At 40.9% G+C, this 21,604-nt stretch overlaps 1 protein-coding gene across 1 annotated transcript; it reads left to right on the forward strand.

The window, feature by feature from the left end:
* LOC115162196 (eukaryotic translation initiation factor 4E) lies at positions 1 to 16,053 on the forward strand. Its single transcript, XM_029713260.1, has 7 exons — positions 1 to 131; positions 13,533 to 13,636; positions 14,208 to 14,303; positions 14,484 to 14,547; positions 14,719 to 14,832; positions 15,014 to 15,153; positions 15,357 to 16,053. Exons 1-7 carry the CDS (start codon positions 81 to 83, stop codon positions 15,469 to 15,471), a joined length of 684 nt encoding a protein of 227 aa, XP_029569120.1. The 5' UTR covers positions 1 to 80; the 3' UTR covers positions 15,472 to 16,053.
* Positions 16,054 to 21,604: the final 5,551 nt, after the last annotated feature.

Raw genomic sequence — 21,604 nt, forward strand, 5'->3', positions numbered from 1 at the left:
CAATAGAAACTATCGCTTTCGTTGCAAAACGAAACTGTTTGCAACTGTTTGGACTAATAATTACACCCCAAGTCAATCCAATGAATGTCAACGTTTACGCGAAGAATCATAAGATGGCGACCACGGAACCGGTGAGTACCCTTACCGGCCAAAATATTTAATAAAGTTTATCGGAATCCGTTTCCCAAAAATATACACTATTACTCCAAATATGGGATTAGTAGCTCAAATCTAATCACTTAGAATGAAATGCATGTTTATGGTCATATTTTCGGTTGTAGAAACTTTTTCTGCCACGACCCAAGCAGCATGGCAAAGTGAGAGGGGAATGTTCGCTAGGTTATGTGAATAGCCTTAATAATAACTAGTATCTGGCTTGCTACCAAGCTCGGTAAACGGTGTTGACAGCTGCTAAATATGCTTGATCATAAATGTTTTAATAAAATAAATAGTGCATCATATATGGTGTAACTCGCTAGGTAGTTGTCAGCTTGTGCTTTCTTGGGACTTTTTATCCCACTTCAGGCTAGTTAGCTTGCTATCTCTAGCTGATTGCCTAATAAAATTACACTGAGCTATACAGGTAATATACAACGGGTGGGTCTAATGCTGATTGATTAAAAGCGCATTCCAGCCGGTGTCTATTCCACAAGTTACCACCGGCTAAATCTCTGACGTTAGAATGCCTATTTACTCTGATCCATCTGACTGGGCAATCCACTGTCTCATCAGCCCAGCCAGGCAAATTATAAACTTGATATCCACTATAAAAAGCATCTTGACATTATCTCACATTGCTTTTAGACTAACATTTAGTTTAACAGCAGAGATTTGTATAAACCTTGCTGTCGGTCTCTCCGACATTTGCAATATTGTTTCAATAGTCAAATTAGATCTCCAATTGCCCCATCGTAGGCTGGACACATGACATTTTTAACAATGCTTTTTTTCCTGACTAGTTCATTGCATCCGCCGTGGAGCCCAGTTTAAGAATATTTCCATATGTCCCAGCTGCTTGCGGTAGTTTAAGTAATCACGAAAGAAACAGGCCTTATTTTAGGGCATTTTCGCCGAACGTTCTACGTCACAATGCGTCCTTTGCTATTTTTGGCAATGAGACCTGTCCTGTGATGCCATTTTCAGACGAGCCTGGTAACTTTTGCACGTGCCTGGCTGCAAAAGTGCATTGTGAGTGACGTCAGCAGCAGGCGCTCAGCTCGTGCACAGGCAGCAGCAGGACAGCAGCAATTTCTACAAATTGCAAATCATTGTTGGCTGCAGTGACGCCAAATCAGCAATTTTGTTGATGGATTTTTTTTTCAAACAGCACCTAGCAACAAATTTAGCTACTTTTAAAAATGTATTTTGAACTTTTAGCAACTTTTGAAAAGTGACTCAAACGCTAAAATGCACAAAAACGATTTTAACTCTGTCACACACTCAGTCACAACACGTGCCATGCTGCAAAAGTGCATTGTGAGTGACGTCAGCAGCAGGCGCTCAGCTCGTGCACAGGCAGCAGCAGGCCTGCAGCAATTTCAGCAAATTGCAAATCATTGTTGGCTGACTGCAACAGCAGTAGTACGGGTTCGATGAGCCAAACCCAATGAATATAGTTGGTCACAAATGTTTGATCTTGAACAGAACTTACAACATCAATCAACATGTTGTACAGAAAAGAGTGGGAGTCTGTACCTGAACAAATGTCAAATCATATTTTTCGCTAAGATGGCCAGTCAATTTGAGTAACGTTATGACACTGTTTAAGTTATCACGCAATGACATCACAACGTCATTTAGCAATAAATCAACCTGCCTCTAGCAACTTACCCTGAAAAGGAGTTTGCAACACTTGTTGGCTGACTGCAGCAGCAGTAGTATGTGTTCGACGAGACAAACCCAATGAATATAGTTGGTCACGAATGTTTGATCTTGAACAGAACTTACAACATCAATCATGTCTCAATCAAAATTGTACAGCCAGAAGTACAGAAAAGAGTGGGAGTCTGTGCCTGAATTTAAAGGGTGGCTGAAGCCAGTAATTGGGGATGATTGTCAGGCATACTGTGCGTACTGCAAATCAGATATGCTTGCAAAAATGTATGACATCAAAAAACATTGTGCAACAGCAAAGCATATAAATAAATCAAAACCGTACAACTCCACAACGCAGTCTACATTACCACAGTTGGTTAAGAAAGTGGATAACTGCAAAAGCGCAGAAGCTACTATGGCAATGGCCATTGCGGAGCATTATTCCCTGCTAGCATGCGACCATTTAGGTATGGCTTGCAAAGCTGCCTTTTCAGATTCTGTGGCAGCAACATACTTCCAAATGCACCGCAGCAAGTGCACAGAAATGATTAGGGGAGTACTGGCTCCTTATTTTCTCAAAAGGGTAACATCAGATGTGGGGGATGAGAAGTTCAGTCTCCTTTTGGATGAGTACACTGATGTCAGTGTCTCGAAATTCCTGGGTGTGGTGATTTGGTATTTCAGAGCTAAAAACAAATAACCGCTGTGTCCACATTTTTCGGGTTGGTTGAATTGGAAGGGGTGATGCCAGATCAATAGCAAAGGCGGTAGTTGATTTTCTTGAGAAGTATTACCTTAAAAAAGAGAATCTTCAGGGTATTGGCACTGATAATGCGTCTGTGATGACTGGGGTGCACAAGATTTAAAGGAAGAATGTGCATTGCCCAATTTGGTACTCATCCGCTGTGTGTGCCAGTCTTTACAATTGGCTGTCTGTGCAGCATCCAAAGAACCCATCCCTAGGAGTGTTGAGTACTTAATCAGGGAAACCTACAACTGGTTTTCGATTTCCCCAAAATGGCGCGAGGCATACAAAGCAGTGTATGCCACCATTTAATTGTGGCCAGAAACCCCTGCAGATCACCAAAGTGTGTGCCACACGTTGGCTATCGATTGAGCCTGCGGTAACTCGTATATTGAGCCAGTGTGAAGAACTGAAACTCTACTTTGAGTTGACCAAGGCCAGTGAGCATTGCTACATGGCAGATTTGCTCCACTCCACGCCATGTACATGGACAAGACAAACTATGTCTACCTGACATTCTTGAAATCAATCCTGTCCGAAGTACAAGTTGCAGTGAAGTCAGTTGAGGGAGAGTAAACGGATCCTGTCAAGCTTTTGGACAGTCTGGTACACCTCTTAACATCAATTTGCAGCAGAGTAGTCAACCCTATGGCAAAAATTGAGGTCCTGAAGGATGCCATTGATGGACATCTCAGTCCATCACCATACCTTGGGTACCTTTTCCAGAGCACGGTGTACCAACTCAGTCTTGCGCCAGAGGACGAAAAGGTCATTCGGAGACAGTGCATCAACTACATTGTTGCTTTAAGCAAGGAGCTGCAGGCAAGGCTCCCAGACAACCTAGACGCCTTGCAAAACATGGCTTTGTTCAGTGTTAAGGAAACGCCAAAGCACAATAAAGGCACCACTGAAATTATTAAAGTAGCTGAGCTACTGGGGTACCAGCCCCAAACAATTGATAAAATTGTTACCAACATTTTTATATATCTATTTTTTTATTTTACTAGGCAAGTCAGTTAAGAACAAATTCTTATTTTCAATGACGGGCTAGGAACAGTGTGTTAACTGCCTTGTTCAGGGGCAGAACGACAGATTTTTACCTTGTCAGCTCGGGATTCGATCTTGCAACCTTTCGCTTACTAGTCCAATGCTCTAACCACTAGGTTACCTGCCACCCCAATGGAGAAACATCAATCTGTTTAGGTGGGACTCAACTGAAAATACAGTCGAGTTTTGGAGTGAAGTGAAGAACTACACGGACTCTTCCGGGTCAAATCCATTTGAAGGAATGTGCAAAGCTGCACTCGCTGCCCTCTCCTTGTCACACTCAAATGTGGAGGTTGAACGGCTGTTCAGCCAAATGAGTGTGGTCAAGTCAAAGTTAAGAAAGAGAATGTTACTGCACACTCTCCACTCCATACTCCTGGTTCGGTATGGACTGAAGCTGGCTGGTGATACCTGTTACCAGCATAAACTACCAAGTGAAGTTCTGCAGCAATTTGGCACCACAGCAGCATACAGCTTTAAGGCCACTCCATCCTCTTCTGCTGGTTCCAGCTCCGTGACAATGCAGTTGGACAGTGAAAAGGAAGAGGATTTCCTTGCCAATCTATGATTCATCATATTTACAGTACGTATGCAAGGAGGGGACTTTCTGGAACTGGTGGAGACACACAGCTGATGGTGGCAGTGTGCACTGCAGTGTGTGCGAGAACAGTGGCAATATCTGGAGGAAACCGTTGAGCAGCTAGCCAGCCAAGCAGCACAACGAGCTGGAGAGAGATGCCTAGCGCACACATCGTTATTTGAGTTAAGCTGCTTGTTCAATAAGATAGCATATATACCTTGTTATTAGCTTGTACCTATAATTGTACCTATAGCTTGTACCGATATTGTTTAGGACCTTGAGCTTGGCTGAGGTGCATCCATGACCAGCTCGGAAACCAGATTGCATAACGGAGAAGGTACGGTGGGAATTGAAATGGTCGGTGATCTGTTAACTTGACTTTCGAAGACCTTAGAAAGTCAGGGCAGGATGGATACAAGTCTGTAACAGTTTGGGTCTAGATTGTCTCCCCCTTTGAAGAGGGGGATGACCGCGACTGCTTTCCAATCTTTGGGGATCTCAGACGATATGAAAGAGAGGTTCAACAGGCTAGAAATAGGGGTTGCAACAATTTCGGCAGATAATTTTAGAAAGAGAGGGTCCAGATTGTCTAGCCCGGCTGATTTGTAGGGGTTCAGATTTTGCAGCTCTTTCAGATCATCAGCTATCTGGATTTGGGTGAAGGAGAAATGGGGAGGCTTGGGCAAGTTGCTGTGGGGGATGCAGGGCTGTTGACCGGGCTAAGGGTAGCCAGGTGGAAAGCATGGCCAGCCGTAGAAAAATGCTTATTGAAATTCTCAATTATCGTGGATTTATCGGTGGTGATAGTGTTTCCTAGCCTCAGTGCAGTGGGCAGCTGGGAGGAGGTGCTCATATTCTCCATGGACTTTACAGTGGCCCTGGAACTTTTTGGAGTTAGTGCTACAGGATGCAAATTTCTGTTTGAAAAAGCTAGCCTTTGCTTTCCTAACTGCCTGTGTATATTGGTTCCTAACTTCCCTGAAAAGCTGCATATCGCGGGGGCTATTCGATGCTAATGCAGTACCCCACAGGATGTTTTTGTGCTGGTCAAGGGCAGTCAAGTCTGGAGTGAATCAAGGGCTATATCTGTTCCTGGTTAAAAAAAAATTTGAATGGAGCATGCTTATTTAAGATGGTGAGGAACGCACTTTTTAAAGAATAACCAGGCATCCTCTACTGACAGAATGAGGTCAATATCCTTCCAGGATACCCGGGGCAGGTCGATTAGAAAGGCCTGCTCGCTGAAGTGTTTTAGGGAGCATTTGACAGTGATGAGGGGTGGTCGTTTGACCGCTGACCCATTACAGACACAGGCAATGAGGCAGTGATCACTGAGATCATGGTTGAAGACAGCAGAGGTGTATTTGGAGGGCAGGTTGGTTAGGATTATATCTATGAGGGTGCCTGTGTTTACGGATTTGGGGTTGTATCTGGTAGGTTAATTGATCATTTGTGTGAGATTGAGGGCATCAAGCTTAGATTGTAGGATGGCCGGGGTGTTAATTAAGCATGTCCCAGTTTAGGTCACTTAACCTGTTGGGGATAGGGGGCAGTATTGAGAATTTTGGAAAAAATATGTGCCCATTTTTAACTGCCTCCTACACCAACTCAGAAGCTAGAATATGCATGTTATTGTTCAGGTTTGGATAGAAAACACTCTGAATTTTCTAAAACTGTTTGAATGGTGTCTGTGAGTATAACAGAACTCCTATGGCAGGCAAAAACCTGACAAGGTTTTAAGCAGGAAGTACCCTGTCTGACAAGGAGTCGTGCGTCTTGCATCTGTTTATTGAAAAGTAAGGATCTTAGCTGTAACGTGACAATTCCCAGGGCTCCGATAGGCTCTCAGAGCCCGGGAAATAACTGAAGGTTGACGAGGGAGCCTCAGGCTGAAACACATTATCGGCTTTGGCAAGTGGCGGCTCAGAGGACCTTTGAATGAGGCGCGTGCACGATTCGCTCCTGAGGAGAAATTTAATTCGGCTGTTTAGGCTCAATGCATATTCCCGGTCGGAATATTATCACTTATCTACGAGATAAATGGCATAAAAATTGGTTTTAAACAGCGGTTGACATGCTTCGAAGTACGGTAATGGAATATTTAGACATTTTTGTCACGCCAATGCACCATGCGCGACACCGTGATGAAGCATTCTGATAGTGTCTAGAACTCACGAACAAAACGTTGCGGTTTGGATATAACGATGGATTATTTGGGACCAAACCAACATTTGTTATTGAAGTAGAAGTTCTGGCAGTGTATTCTGACGAAGAACAAGCAAGGTAAGAACATTTTTCTTATAGGAAATGTGATTTTGGTGGAGGCTGACCTGGGTGGGTATCTAAATAGCTAGCCCTGTGATGCCGGGCTATGTACTTAGATTATTGCAAAATGTGCTTCATCCGAAAAGCTATTTTAAAATCGGACATATCGAGTGCATAGAGGAGTAATGTATCTATAATTCTTAAAATAATTGTTATGCTTTTTGTGAACGTTTATCGTGAGTAATTTAGCAAACTGTTAGTAAATTCCCCGGAAGTTTGCGGGGGTTATGCTTTTTCTGAACGTCACATGCTAATGTAAAAAGCTGTTTTTTTATATAAATATGAACTTGATTGAACAGACATGCATGTATTGTATAACACAATGTCCTAAGTGTGTCATCTGATGAAGATCATAAAAGGTTAGTGCTGCATTTAGCTGTGGTTTGGGTTTATGTGACATGATATGCTAGCTTGAAAAATGGGTGTCTGATTATTTCTGGCTGGGCACTCTGCTGACATAATCTAATGTTTTGCTTTCGTTGTAAAGCCTTTTTGAAATCGGACAGTGGGGTTAGATTAACGAGATTCTTGTCTTTAAATAGCTGTAAAATAGTCATATGTTTGAGAAATTGAAGTAATAGTATTTCTAACGATTCAAAAATCGCGCCACTGGATTTCAGTGGCTGTTACGTAGGTGGGACGAGTTCGTCCCACATGCGCCAGAGAGGTTAACAGCACGAGCTCTGAAGATAGATGGGGGGGGGGCAATCAATTCACATATAGTGTCCAGGGCACAGCTGGGGGCAGAAGGTGGTCTATAGCAAGCGGCAACGGTGAGAGACTTGTTTCTGGAAATGTGGATTTTTAAAAGTAGAATCTCAAATTGTTTGGCACAGACCTGGATAGTAAGACAGAACTCTGCAGGCTAACTCTCCAGTAAATTTCAACTCTGCCCCCTTTGGCAGTTCTATATTATCTGAAAAATGTTATAGTTAGGGATGGAAATTTCAGGGGTTTTGGTGGTCTTCCTAAGCCAGGATTCAGACACGGCTAGGACATCCGGGTTGGCAGAGTGTGCTAGGGCAGTGAATAAAACAAACTTAGGGAGGAGGCTTCTAGTGTTAACTTCTCTAGGGTAGGGGGCAGTATTTTGACGTCCGGATTAAAAGCGTGCCCGTAGTAAACTGCCTGCTACTCAGGCTCAGAAGGTAGGATATGCATATTATTAGTAGATTTGGATAGAAAACACTGAAGTTTCTAAAACTGTTTGAATGATGTCTGTGAGTATAACAGAACTCATATGGCAGGCAAAAACCTGAGAAAAATCCAACCAGGAAGTGTGGAAATCTGAGGTTTGTAGTTTTTCAAGTGATTGCCTATACAGTGACTTTGGGATCATTTTGCACTTCCTAAGGCTTCCACTAGATGTCAACAGTCTTTAGAACGTTGTTTCATGCTCTACTGTGAATAGGGGAGAATAAGAGCTCCTGGAAGTAGATGAGTAAGAAAATGACATGAGCTCAGTGGCGTGCGCTGACGTGGGAGTTAGCTGTGTACCTTTTCTTTTTTGAAGACAAAGGTCTTGTCCGGTTGGAATATTATGGAAGATTTATGATAAAAACATCCTAAAGATTGATTCTATACATCGTTTGACATGTTTCTACGAACTGTAAAATAACTTTTTTGACTTTGTCTTTACTTAATGCGCGAGCACAGCGCATTTGGAGTACTCGACCAAACGCGCAAACAAAAAGGAGGTATTTGGACATATATATGGACTTTATCGAAACAAATGAACATTTATTGGGGAACTGGTATCCCTGGGAGTGCATTCTGACAAAGATCATCAAAGGTAAGTGAATATTTATAATATTATGTTTGAGTTTTGTTGACTCCACAAAATGGCGGGTTTGGTTTCGTGTCTGAACGCTGTACTCAGATTATTGCAAAGTTTGCTTTCGCCATAAAGCTTTTTTGAAATCTGACACAGCGGTTGCATTAAGGAGAAGTTTATCTATAATTCAGTGCATAACACTTGTATCTTTTATCAAAGTTTATGATGAGTATTTCTGTAAATTGATGTGCTCATTCACCGGACGTTTTGGGAGGCAAAACATTTCTGAACATTACACGCCAATGTAAAATGGGGTTTTAGGATATAAATATGAACTTGATCAAGCAAAACATACATGTATTGTGTAACATGAAGTCCTATGAGTGCCATCTGATGAAGATCATCAAAGGTTAGTGATTAATTTTAGCTGTATTTCTGGCTTTTGTGACGCTTCTCCTTGCTTGGAAAATGGCTGTGTGGTTTTTCTTGTCAAGGTGCTATCCTAACATAATCTAATGCTATGCTTTCGCCGTAAAGCCTTTTTGAAATCAGACAATGTGGTTTGGATTAACGAGAAGTTCATCTTTAAAATGGTGTAAAATAGTTGTATGTTTGAGAAATTTGAATTATGAGATTTTTGTTGTTTTGAATTTGGCCCCCTGCTATTTCACTGGCTGTTGGCAGTGTGTCCCGCCGGTGGGACGCTAGCGTCCCACATACCCCAGACAGGTTAGCTAAGGTGTTATGCAGACATAAGCACACTTGGCACCATCGAGGTGCAGAAGTTTACTTTCTACACAAGTTGTTATTTTTCAGTTTCGTCCTAAGAACAAATTGTGGTGATAAAATAGAAAGGAATGCATTTTTTTGGTGCAATTTAGGCTAAATGGAAAAATCTTAAGTGTCACTCCAATCAAGACAGGCTCTGCGAACGTTTGCAATGGGCTCACGCTAGTGTTCCAGTTTAGCTAATGTTCTTTTGCCATTTTTCAGCCTTGGGTGAATTTTGACTCGTTCTATTGTCCAGCCTACCCATAGTAATGATCGTGTATGGGTCAGATGTCGGATTAGACAGACAGGCAGGCAGCATTTCTCAGCCAGTCGAAATCATGAATCAGCTGCCATCATTTTTCATGGATATATATATATATACACACACACACACACACACACACACACAAAGAAAATGTGTTCTCAACTGACTTGCCTAGTTAAATAAAGGTTACATAAAAAAATAAATACAGTTCCAGACACTTGTAGAATCAATGTCAAGGTGCATTGAAGCTGTTCTGGCTCGTGGTCGCCCTGCGCCCTATTAAGAAACTTTGTTGGTGTTTCCTTTATTTCGGCAGTTACCTGTACATTCTTGGTATACATTCGGAAACAAAGTACTGCAAATACATGGAAAGTTCCCTTACATGCCAGAATGTTGAAAAAAATTACATTTTAACTTATTCTACCGGTTGTCGGTGTGGTTGGTCCTTCTGCTGGTTGACATTTGAGACAAAATATCCACAGGAAAGTATTATTTACCAGACTTTTTAGAGTGCCAGTACAGCCTTTGAAATTTCTATCACCTGGCATATATACACAAAACCATGTAAACACATGCAAGACTTTGGTTGGCATGAATCGCGGGCATGTACTTCCGTCTTGTGCACGTGCCCAGAACATTATGAATGGGGCGGGGGGCCATAACATTTTGAACCTTAAATCGATGCAAGTTGAATTTTTTTCAATGTAATTATGATGGTTCAACTCTTTTAAATGTTTCAGCTCAGGTTTGGTACATTTCCCTGTTCAAATAAATCAATTACAAAAGTCGTGTTACAGTGTTTGCGTTCAAGGTCAGGATGTTATGTAAGGGTATTAGCATACAGCAGCAAATTCACTTAAGCGTCATCCAGAGTCTGAATTATACCATGACAGTCGGGGAGTCTTTTTTTTATAGGACCTATACTATTTTTTATGGGCTTTATATTAAAGACAATTTAAAAACCCCTAGAGTCAATGTCCCCACAGAAATATAATTAGCATAATACAACAATCCCCATAGAAATGTCTGTTTAAGCTAGATGTTTATTTGCATGGGCTGCGTCTCAATCCACCGCATCCGCCATTGTCAGACTTCCACATCAGCGGTGGAGGGTGGCAGAGTTACAGTAGTGTTTGTCAGACCAGGAGACATCCCTAAAATCAGTGTTCTCACAAACGTCTTGTGTCCGAATAATTTGGCAAACAAACTATTAACGACCTCTCTATGGAACGATGAGACTCACGAACATGATAGTGTTCACCGTTTGGCTCTACGACCCCCACAAGCTTCTAAAGTCGGTTCAACCGATCTGCCAACTTCTGTCTGTAGCATCCGAGCAGTTTGGGCTACACACTAATATGACCCCTTCATGGAAAGGTGTTTTGCTCTAGGACACCCCCAATTCTCAAGGTTTGTCTGAAGGTAGCCCAGTACCAGTAAAAAAATTCAATAATGAATGGAAGTATATAGGCTATGGAAGTAGTTTAGTGCCAAAAAAGGGGGGTTTAAAATCATTCCGGATCTTTCATATTTCTCAAAACAACTTCCTATTGATTTGTTTTGACTCTATTTTTCCATTATACAGTGCATTCGGAAAGTATTCAGACCCCTTCATTTTGCCCACATTTTGTTACGTTAGTCTCATTCTGAAATTGATTAAATTGTTCCCTCAATCCTAACTAGCCTCCCAGTCCCTGCCGCTCGAAAAACATCCCCATGCTACCACCACCATGATTCAACGTAGGGATTGCTGTTGGCCAGTACCCCTTCCCATGATCTGTGTCTCTGAGCTCTACGGACAATTCCTTTGACCTCATGGCTTGGTTTTTGCTTTGACATGCACTGTCAACTGTTGGACCTTATATAGACAGGTGTGTTCCTTTCCAAATCATGTCCAATCAATAAAATCTTCCACAGGTGGACTTCAATCAAGTTGTAAAAACATCAAGGATGATCAATGGAGACAGGATGCACCTGAGCTCAATTTCGAGTCTAATAGCAAAGGGTCTGAATACTTATGTAAATAAGGAATGTCATTTTTTTTTTAATTGAGCAAAAAATTCTAAACTTGTTTTTGCTTTGTCATTATGGGGTATTGTGTGTAGATTGAGGGGGAAAAAGATTGAATCCATTTTAGAATACGGCTGTAACGTAACAAAATGGGGAAGGGGTCTGAATACTTCCCGAATGCACTGTAATTGTTTGACGTATGTGAGGGCAGGAGGTCCTGTATAAACACAAACTCACTTCCATGACAACTTCTTTCACAACAGCAAAAAGTATGTTTGCTCTGACTTCTGCGGAGTCCGCATTGCAGTAAATGCTGTACGGCCACTGCAGACGTCAGATTGACCATATAGAGCCTTAAGAGTTAAACCTCTAGAGCAGGGTTATTTAACTTTGGAAATGTATTACCTTTTAATGTGTCATGAACACAACCAGTCATGATGTTTTCATCTGATTGTCAAACAAATCACTTCAAAAAGTAGGTTACCTGCGCACGTTCATCTTAAGTGGATAGCTCTCTAGGGCATGTGGGATGGTAGCGTCCCACCTCGCCAACAGCCAGTGAAATAGCAGAGCACCAAATTCAAAACAACAAAAATCGTATAATTTAAATTTTTCACACATACAAGTATTATACACCATTTTAAAGATAATCTTCTCGTTAATCCAACCAGTGTCCGATTTCAAAAAGGCTTTACGGCGAAAGCATAGCATTAGATTATGTTAGGACAGCACCAAGACAAGAAAAACCACACAGCCATTTTCCAAGCAAGGAGAGGCGTCACAAAAGCCAGAAATACAGCTAAAATTAATTACATTTACATTTACGTCATTTAGCAGACGCTCTTATCCAGAGCGACTTACAAATTGGTGCATTCACCTTATGATATCCAGTGGAACAACCACTTTACAATAGTACATCTATATCTTTTTGGTGGGTGGGGGGGTTAGAAGGATTACTTAATCCTATCCCAGGTATTCCTTAAAGATATTCCTTAAAGAGGTGGGGTTTCACTAACCTTTGATCTTCATCAGATGGCACTAATAGGACTTCATGTTACACAATACATGTATGTTTTGCTTGATCAAGTTCATATTTATATCCAAAAACCCCATTTTACATTGGCGTGTAATGTTCAGAAATGTTTTGCCTCCCAAAACGTCCGGTGAATGAGCACATCAATTTACAGAAATACTCATCATAAACTTTGATAAAAGATACAAGTGTTATGCACAGAATTATAGATAAACTTCTCCTTAATGCAACCGCTGTGTTCATTTGTTTCGATAAAGTCCATATATATGTCCAAATACCTCCTTTTTGTTTGGTCGAGTACTCCAAATGCGCTGTGCTAGCGCAGTAAGTTCAGACGAAAAGTCAAAAAAGTTATATTATAGTTCGTAGAAACATGTCAAACGATGTATAGAATCAATCTTTAGGATGTTTTTATCATAAATCTTCCATAATATTCCAACCGGACAAGACCTTTGTCTTCAAAACGAAAAGGAACACAGCTAACTCCCACGTGTGCGCATGCCACAGAGCTCATGTAATTTTCTCACTCATCTACTTCCAGGAGCTCTTATTCTCTCCCTATTCACAGTAGAAGCATGAAACAACGTTCTAAAGACTGTTGACATCTAGTGGAAGCCTTAGGAAGTGCAAAATGATCCCAAAGTCACTGTATACTGTGTAGGCAATCACTTGAAAAACTACAAACCTTAGATTTCCACACTTCCTGGTTGGATTTTTCTCAGGTTTTTGCCTGCCATATACATTCTGTTATACTTACAGACATCATTCAAACAGTTTTAGAAACGTCAGTGTTTTCTATCCAAATCTACTAATAATATGCATATCCTACCTTCTGAGCCTGAGTAGCAGGCAGTTTACTACGGGCACGCTTTTCATCCGGACGTCAAAATACTGCCCCCTACCCAAGAGAGGTTAAATAATGTTGGACCATCTATGTGATTAGTGTCTATATAAAGTTTTGAAAAAATACAATATGTTGCAAAAGAAACTTCCGTCCGAGGTCATGAGGAAAAGCATACAAACATCACGTTTCATTGATTGTTACCTATACTCACCATCAACCCAGCTTTGTATAAAAGAAAACTACAAAAAAACATGCCAATGACCCAAGGCATGACAGTCCTGCGAGATCACGCTTCTTACTTCTTTCAAATTGTTTTCCACTAGGAGATCAATTTAAATCCCCAACATGCTGAAGGAGGAGAAGAAGCAGAGACTGGTCAGGAGATAGTGAGCCCTGAGAGCTATATCAAACACCCCCTCCAGAACAAGTAAGCTGACCCAGGCTACTGCTCTTTAAAAATCCTTGTTCATTACAGGCTGCTGCTGCGTTGTAAGGAAACTTTTCCTGCAAAAGGCCTCCGGGGAGTAGTTTTCTGTAAGAGTGGTGGATATTCATCTGATGTAAAGTATCACGTAGATCCCACCAGTTTGCAGTGTTGCACAGCTGCAAATGCAAAGCACCAATTCAATCTTGTGTGTTACCTCTGAGTTTGCATCCCCCCAGGTCTCAGGCATGGTGAATTCACAGTGGTGGTATCATGACCCAAACCTAAAGATGTGACTTTGGCTTATGAGTGTTTATACCACCAAGCTGAGGCTGTCTGTGTGTGATTACCAACCATGCATTGCCCATATTGCAGTCAAGCGCAGTTGAACTGCCTAAGGATTTTACACTGAATGAATGTCACAAAGCAATGAACCATGTCAATGTTTTTCCCCTCATCCATAAGGTCCTGATTTGCTTTGAGGCTTATGGGCTGTTGATTACATTTGTTTAGCATGCGTTTAATTAGCCAGTGTTTACCTTATGCAAATCCCATTTCTGTTTTGCCCCAACAGATGGTCTCTTTGGTTCTTCAAAAATGATAAGACCAAAACATGGCAGGCGAACCTCTGCCTCATCTCCACGTTTGACACTGTTGAAGATTTCTGGGCGTAAGAATCAATAAGACTAAAGTTATTCTTGTTTTGTGATGACAAGGATTGAATGAATATGAAAAGGATGATTTGCGATTATACCAAAATTGGTCTTCATTCATCATCTTGATAGCATTCAGTTGTCAATAACACACTGCAATTGTGTATTGTACTTACGAAATTATCTTGTCATTTCAGTCTCTATAATCATATTCAGTTGTCAAGCAATCTGATATCTGGATGCGACTACTCCCTCTTTAAGGTAGGTTTGTTGCATTTCAAAAAGCAGACAAGGAACTCATTTTATTCCATGTTACTACATGGTATCTTTGCAACTTAATTAAGAATTGTACCTGGAAGAAAGTTGTTCAGGACTGTTCAGCCATGGCCTTGTTAATGCAAGTAAAGCTGTGTCTCTTCTCTGGTGTGACAGGATGGCATTGAGCCCATGTGGGAGGATGAGCGGAACAAGCGCGGAGGGCGCTGGCTGATCACTCTCAGCAAGCAGCAGAGGAGACAAGACCTGGACCGCTTCTGGCTAGAAACCGTGAGTTAGTGTGTGTGTGTGTGTGTGTGTGTGTGTGTGTGTGTGTGTGTGTGGGCGCGCAGACAATTTGGAATGAAATGCAACCTTGACCTTCTCCCTGTGGCTGGATTAAGGAATTCTGTGATGCCACTGAAATGTTAATGTGTGGATCCATATTTTTCCTGACACTTCACCTGTCCAGCTTCTCTGCCTTGTTGGGGAGACTTTTGATGACTATAGTGACGAAGTGTGCGGAGCAGTAGTCAATATTCGCTCGAAAGGAGACAAAATCGCCATCTGGACGGCAGACTTTGACAACAGGGAAGCCATAACACACATCGGGTAAGTTAGACCAATGTGAAGTCAATGTTTGTTAGTAATACTCCAACTTTGATCAGGACTCAGGAAAATGTGCTGACTTACTAAAGTGTGTATAGTCTTAGTATTTGTAAATTATTTTGGGCTTGGTTAAATTACTAAGATCCAATACCAAAAAGTTTGTTGCTACCTCCTCCCTTCAAATATGGCAATCTGTGTGACAACAGGAGAGTGTATAAGGAGCGCTTGGGAATCCCCATCAAGATGACCATTGGCTACCAGTCACACTCTGACACCGCCACCAAGAGCGGCTCCACCACCAAAAACAAGTTTGTGGTCTGAAAATGCACCAAGTGCCTTGTCTATTAAATTTTTGGGGGTCTATATTTCATTGTGGGTGCATTTGTTTACGGAGCTGCAATGACTGCGTGACACAGTCTTGTAAAAACTCATGACTATATACAAAACCTTCAACAGAACCGTCCTGGACCTAAAATCAGGAAACACTTTCACAACACTACTTTCTCTGGAAACCCCCCCCACACACACAAAGACACCTGCCATAGCCACACAGGTGAACATGCAAACCTCAAAATGCAAATGAATACCTTTCATAGAAATGTAAGATGTTCAGAGTGCTCTTATAAAGAAAATTATTTTGTTGATTTATTTAATGGCAGGGAATTAATTTGATATTTAAAAAGTCAACATTTCTCTGTGCCCTTATACAGTATTGTAATTGCTGTTATCCTTAATTATGTTACGCCATTTTAATTTATTATACCAATTAGCTTTTTAGCTATTTTTAAACTTGTTCTGTGCTATGGCCCTAAACTTCAAGTGGATGTAATCAAGACTTTCTGATCATGTCATGAATCAATTAGTCTGTGTTAACATGATTAAAACTTTGGGTTTGCAATTCAATAGAATCTGTTTTTATATTGTGGAGTACTTTTTGCAACTTGTTATTTGTACATTCCTTGTTAGAAATGGTTTTATATTTGACTTACAGTGATGCTTTTTTGCAAAGTATACATTTATTAGTGATTGGTTTTGATCTTCTGCCTACAATGGAAACAGCACTAATGATTCTTTAGTTATTCTGTGACTTCGGATCATTTTTTATAATATTATATATAGTATGATATAATATATGCCATTTCAACCCCAGGAACAACCAGGAAATAATCTCTCTCTATGCCACTTGTAATTGCCATAGCTCTTTGGCCCATCCAGTAACAACCATCCTGTAGCCTCTAGGGACTTCATGTAGAGCTGGATAATGTATAAAGCCATAAGCGGTAGTAGCTACACCTACAGTATATCACCGGTCGCAGCATATCATGACAGTCTACAACAATGGCAACCTATACAGTGAGGGGGAAAAAAGTATTTGATCCCCTGCTGATTTTGTACGTTTGCCCACTGACAAAGAAATGATCAGTCTATACATTTAATAGTAGGTTTATTTGAACAGTGAGAGACAGAATAAAAAAACAAAAAATCCAGAAAAACGCATGTAAAAAATGTTATAAAATGATTTGCATTTTAATGAGGGAAATAAGTATTTGACCCCTCTGCAAAACATGATTTAGTACTTGGTGGCAAAACCCTTGTTGGCAATCAGAGGTCAGACGTTTCTTGTAGTTGGCCACCAGGTTTGCACACATCTCAGGAGGGATTTTGTCCCACTCCTCTTTGCAGATCTTCTCCAAGTCATTAAAGTTTTGAGGCTGATGTTTGGCAACTCGAACCTTCAGCTCCCTCCACAGATTTTCTATGGGATTAAGGTCTGGAGACTGGCTAGGCCACTCCAGAACCTTAATGTGCTTCTTCTTCAGCCACTCCTTTGTTGCCTTGGCCGTGTGTTTTGGGTCATTGTCATGCTGGAATACCCATTTTCAATGCCCTGGCTGAGGGAAGGAGGTTCTCACCCAAGATTTGACGGTACATGGCCCTGTCCATCGTCCCTTTGATGCGGTGAAGTTGTCCTGTCCCTTTAGCAGAAAAACACCCCCAAAGCACAATGTTTCCACCTCCATGTTTGACGGTGGGGATGGTGTTCTTGGGGTCATAGGCAGCATTCCTCCTCCTCCAAACACGGTGAGTTGAGTTGATGCCCAAGAACTCCATTTTGGTCTCATCTGACCCACAACACTTTCACCCAGTTGTCCTCGGAATCATTCAGATGTTCATTGGCAAACTTCAGACAGGCATGTATATGTGCTTTCTTGAGCATGGGGACCTTGCGGGCGCTGCAGGATTTCAGTCCTTCACGGCGTAGTGTGTTACCAATTGTTTTCTTGGTGACTATGGTCCCAGCTGCCTTGAGATCATTGACAAGATCCTCCCGTGTAGTTCTGGGCTGATTCCTCACCGTTCTCATGATCATTGCAACTCCACGAGGTGAGATCTTGCATGGAGCCCCAGGCCGAGGGAGATTGACAGTTCTTTTGGGTTTCTTCCATTTGCGAATAATCGCACCAACTGTTGTCACTTTCTCACCAAGCTGCTTGGCGATGGTCTTGTAGCCCATTCCAGCCTTGTGTAGGTCTACAATCTTGTCCCTGACATCCTTGGAGAGCTCTTTGGTCTTGGCCATGGTGGAGAGTTTGGAATCTGATTGATTGCTGCTGTGGACAGGTGTCTTTTATACAGGTAACAAACTGAGATTAGGAGCACTCCCTTTTAAGAATGCTCCTAATCTCAGACACCTGGGAACCAGAGATCTTTCTGCTTGAGAGGGGTCAAATACTTATTTCCCTCATTAAAATGCAAAATATTTTATAACATTTTTGACATGCGTTTTTCTGGATTTTTTTGTTGTTATTCTGTCTCTCACTGTTCAAATAAACCTACCATTAAAATTATAGACTGATCATTTCTTTGTCAGTGGGCAAACGTACAAAATCAGCAGGGGATCAAATACTTTTTTCCCTCACTGTAACATTGTCATGGCACCAAATCAGAGCTTTCAAATACTTTCCATTTCATAAAAGTATAATAAGTTGCCATTGTCAGGCATGTTTCATTCTTATTACTTACTTTTCATAACCGCTCTTCAACATTCATACAATATTTTATGAATTTGGTTATTTTATTCACAATGCATTAATAAACTGAGTTTTACACTTGAGTTTTAAGTATTATCCAATTGCTTTAATGTGAGGGTCAGTGATTTACTCTTTTGAAGTCACCTTGAAGTTGCATCTCTTCCCTCTAGAGGGTGCTGTTACCCCATTTTGAAGCACAGCCAGTCATTGTAATAGGTGCTTATTTGACCAACCAGTATGGGACCTTGATTGTCAGTTCTCCACAGACCAAAATCCACAACATAAAACTAGACCTAAAAATGTATACCAGATCCAGTGATGGCAATTAACATTTAGGCTTTCTGCTAAGGTTACTAATCACAAATGGGCAAGGCTACAATTTAGAACATTGCTCCCACAGTGGGTGTCTTGTCCAGAGGTGTTATTTTGACATGGAGACTTATTTGACTCACAGACATTACAAAGGCCAACAAAAACAAACCCACACTTTATTTCAAGGGTACCTACATAAGGAGGACTTTTAAACCCATTAGTAAACCATATACTTCATTCCAAAGCAGTACATAAACATTTCATTAGTCCTAGTACTTTGGCATTACTGTCAGTACTGCGGATATTAGCATACAAGCAAAAGAAAAATTCCCTTTTAAAGAGTTTTATTTTATTTTATTTAACCTTTATTTAACCAGGAAGGGCTCATTGAGATTTAAAATCTATTTTTCAAGAGCGTCCTGGCCAAGATAGGCAGCGCCAAGTCATTACAAAAATTAGACAAACAACATGAAAAACCACAAGTACTCTAGTAAAAACCATAGAATTCACAAGAGTATAACAAAATCAAAAACAGCAAATTAAAAACATTGACATGTCAGGGAATCAGTCTCAAGATCATTCATTAGTGATTTAAAAATACCAATCTTCAAGTTCTTCCAGTTTAAAAGTATTTTGTAAGGCGTTCCAAGACGATGGCGCAGAGTACTTAAAAGCCCTTTTACCAAATTCAGTTCGGACATTTGGAACAGTTAGCAGGATAAAGTCCAGCGAACGAAGAGAGTGCCCACCACATTTCTGAACAATAAAAATGGCCAAATAAAAAGGTAGTAAACCCAAAATGGCTTTGTAAATAAAAGTATACCAGTGACTGAGCCTACGAGTGACTAGAGAAGGCCAGCCAACCCTGGTATTCAAAGTGCAGTGGTGCGTAAGGGTTTTGCAGTTTAAAATACATCTCAAAGTTCCATGGTAAAGGGTGTCAATTGATCTCAAACACTGAGCGGAAGAATTCATATATAAAATATCCCCATAGTCTAGTAAAGGCATAAATGTAGCTGATACTAGCCTCCTGGCTTCAAAAGAAAAACAGGCCTTATTCCTAAAATAAAATCCCAATTTCAGCTTCAATTTCTTTGTAAGTTGTTGAACATTCATTTTAAAAGAGAGGCCATCATCAATCAAAATTCCAAGATATTTATATGAGGTTACAACCTCAATCTCCTTGCCCTGACAGGTAGTAATAGGTGAAAGGTTCAGAGGTCTATTTCTTGCTTTAGAAAACACCATTAGTTTAGTTTTGTCAGTATTGAGGATAAGCTTAAATTGACACAAGGTATGTTGAACAGTATAAAAAGCAGTTTGCAAGTTCTGGAAAGCTTTTGTAAGAGATGAGGCACAACAGTGGACATTTTTGTCTAAATTATTTATATAAATAGTGAATAAGAGAGGACCAAGTACAGAGCCTTGGGGCACACCATTAAAGACAGACAATTTAACAGACCTAAGCCCATCAAATTGAGTGCACTGAGTTCTATCAGACAGATAGTTAACAAACCATGCAACTGCATGCTCTGAAAGACCTACACTTGACAATCTCTGCCTTAGTATAGCATGATCAACTGTATCAAAAGCCTTAGAGAGATCAATTAAAAAGTGAGACACAATGCTGTTTTTTGTCAAGAGCTTCAGTGATATCATTTAAAACCTTCATGGCTGCTGTAATTCTATTCTGTATTTGTATTGTAGGTTATAGTGGAGAGGATGACAGCTGATCATTTTACAGAGGGTCTGGTTGGAGCTTTCATTTCACTCCCACTAGTGTGAAGATTAATGGCAAGATTTGTTATATGAGATTATGGGAATAGAAAGGATAATCAGAGAAGCACTTAAGGATTTAATATAATGACTTAGACATAGACATGAAACATAAGGGAGATCTAATGAGCTGAAATCATCTGAGAAAATGGTTAACACATACACCGCCTAGGAATACAGGTAACTGCCAAAATAAAGGAAACCCTAACATAGAGTGTCTTAATACGGTGTTTGGCCACCACGAGCTGCCAGAACAGCTTCAATGCTCTTTGGCATACTGTAGATTCTACAAGTGTCTGGAACTCTCTTGGAGGGATGCGATGCGACACCACCGTTCTTCCACGAGAAATTCCATAATTTTGTGTTTTGTTGATGGTGGTAAAAAACGCTGTCTGAGACGCCGCTCCAGAATCTCCCATAAGTTTCATTTGGGTTGAGATCTGGTGACTGACACACACACACACACACACTTTAAACCCCCTATGCTCCTTTGAGACCCCTCTTTCAAATTCACTGAGATCTCTTCTAGCCATGGTGAGCAAAATAATGGGCAACGGGACATTTTTACCCATGACCCTAATTGCTTAATTAACTCACCTGCTTTCAATATACTTTATCCCTCATTTACTTGTTTCCTTTGGCAGTTACCTAACGCCATAGGTAATGACTTTATTGACTCACCACATACAGTGCAATCAAAGTATTCAGACCTCTGGACTTTTTCCACATTTATTTTAGGTTACAACCTTCTTCATAAATCGTTTTTTCCCCTCACCAATCCACATACAGTGCGCCATAATGACAAGGCAATAACTGTTTTTTTTGTAATTTATAATTAAAAAATAATTAAAAAACAGATCACATTTACGTAAGTATTCAGACCCTTGACTCAGTACTTTGTTGAAGCACCTTTGGCAGCGATTACAGCCTTGAGTCTTCTTGGGTATGACGCTACAAGCTTGGCACACCTGTATTTGGGGTGTTTCTCCTGTTCTTCTCAGCAAATCCTCTCAATCTCTATCAGGTTGGATGGGCAACTTCGCTGCACAGCTATTTTCAGGGCTCTCCAGAGATGATAGATTGGGTTCAAGTTTGGGCTCTGGCTGGGCCACTCACGGACATTCAGAGACTTGAAGCAACTCCTGCGTTGTCTTGGCTGTGTGCTTAGGGTCGTTTCCTGTCTGAGATCCTGAGCACTCTGGAGCAGGTTTTCATCAAGGATCTCTCTCTGTACTTTGATCCATTCATCTTTCCCTCAACCCTGACTAGTCTCCCAGTCCTTGCTGCTGAAAAACATCCCCACAGCATGATGCTGCAACCACCATTCTTCACCA

Source organism: Salmo trutta, chromosome 25 (genome assembly GCF_901001165.1).
Source record: "Salmo trutta chromosome 25, fSalTru1.1, whole genome shotgun sequence".
Taxonomy (NCBI): Eukaryota; Metazoa; Chordata; class Actinopteri; order Salmoniformes; family Salmonidae; genus Salmo; species Salmo trutta.

Coding starts and splice junctions, on each gene's coding strand:
- LOC115162196 (XM_029713260.1), top strand. CDS start 81: ATGAATGTCAACGTTTACGCGAAGAATCATAAGATGGCGACCACGGAA. Junction 14,304..14,483: donor ACTGTTGAAGATTTCTGGGC/GTAAGAATCAAT, acceptor TTGTCATTTCAG/TCTCTATAATCATATTCAGT. Junction 15,154..15,356: donor GAAGCCATAACACACATCGG/GTAAGTTAGACC, acceptor GTGTGACAACAG/GAGAGTGTATAAGGAGCGCT.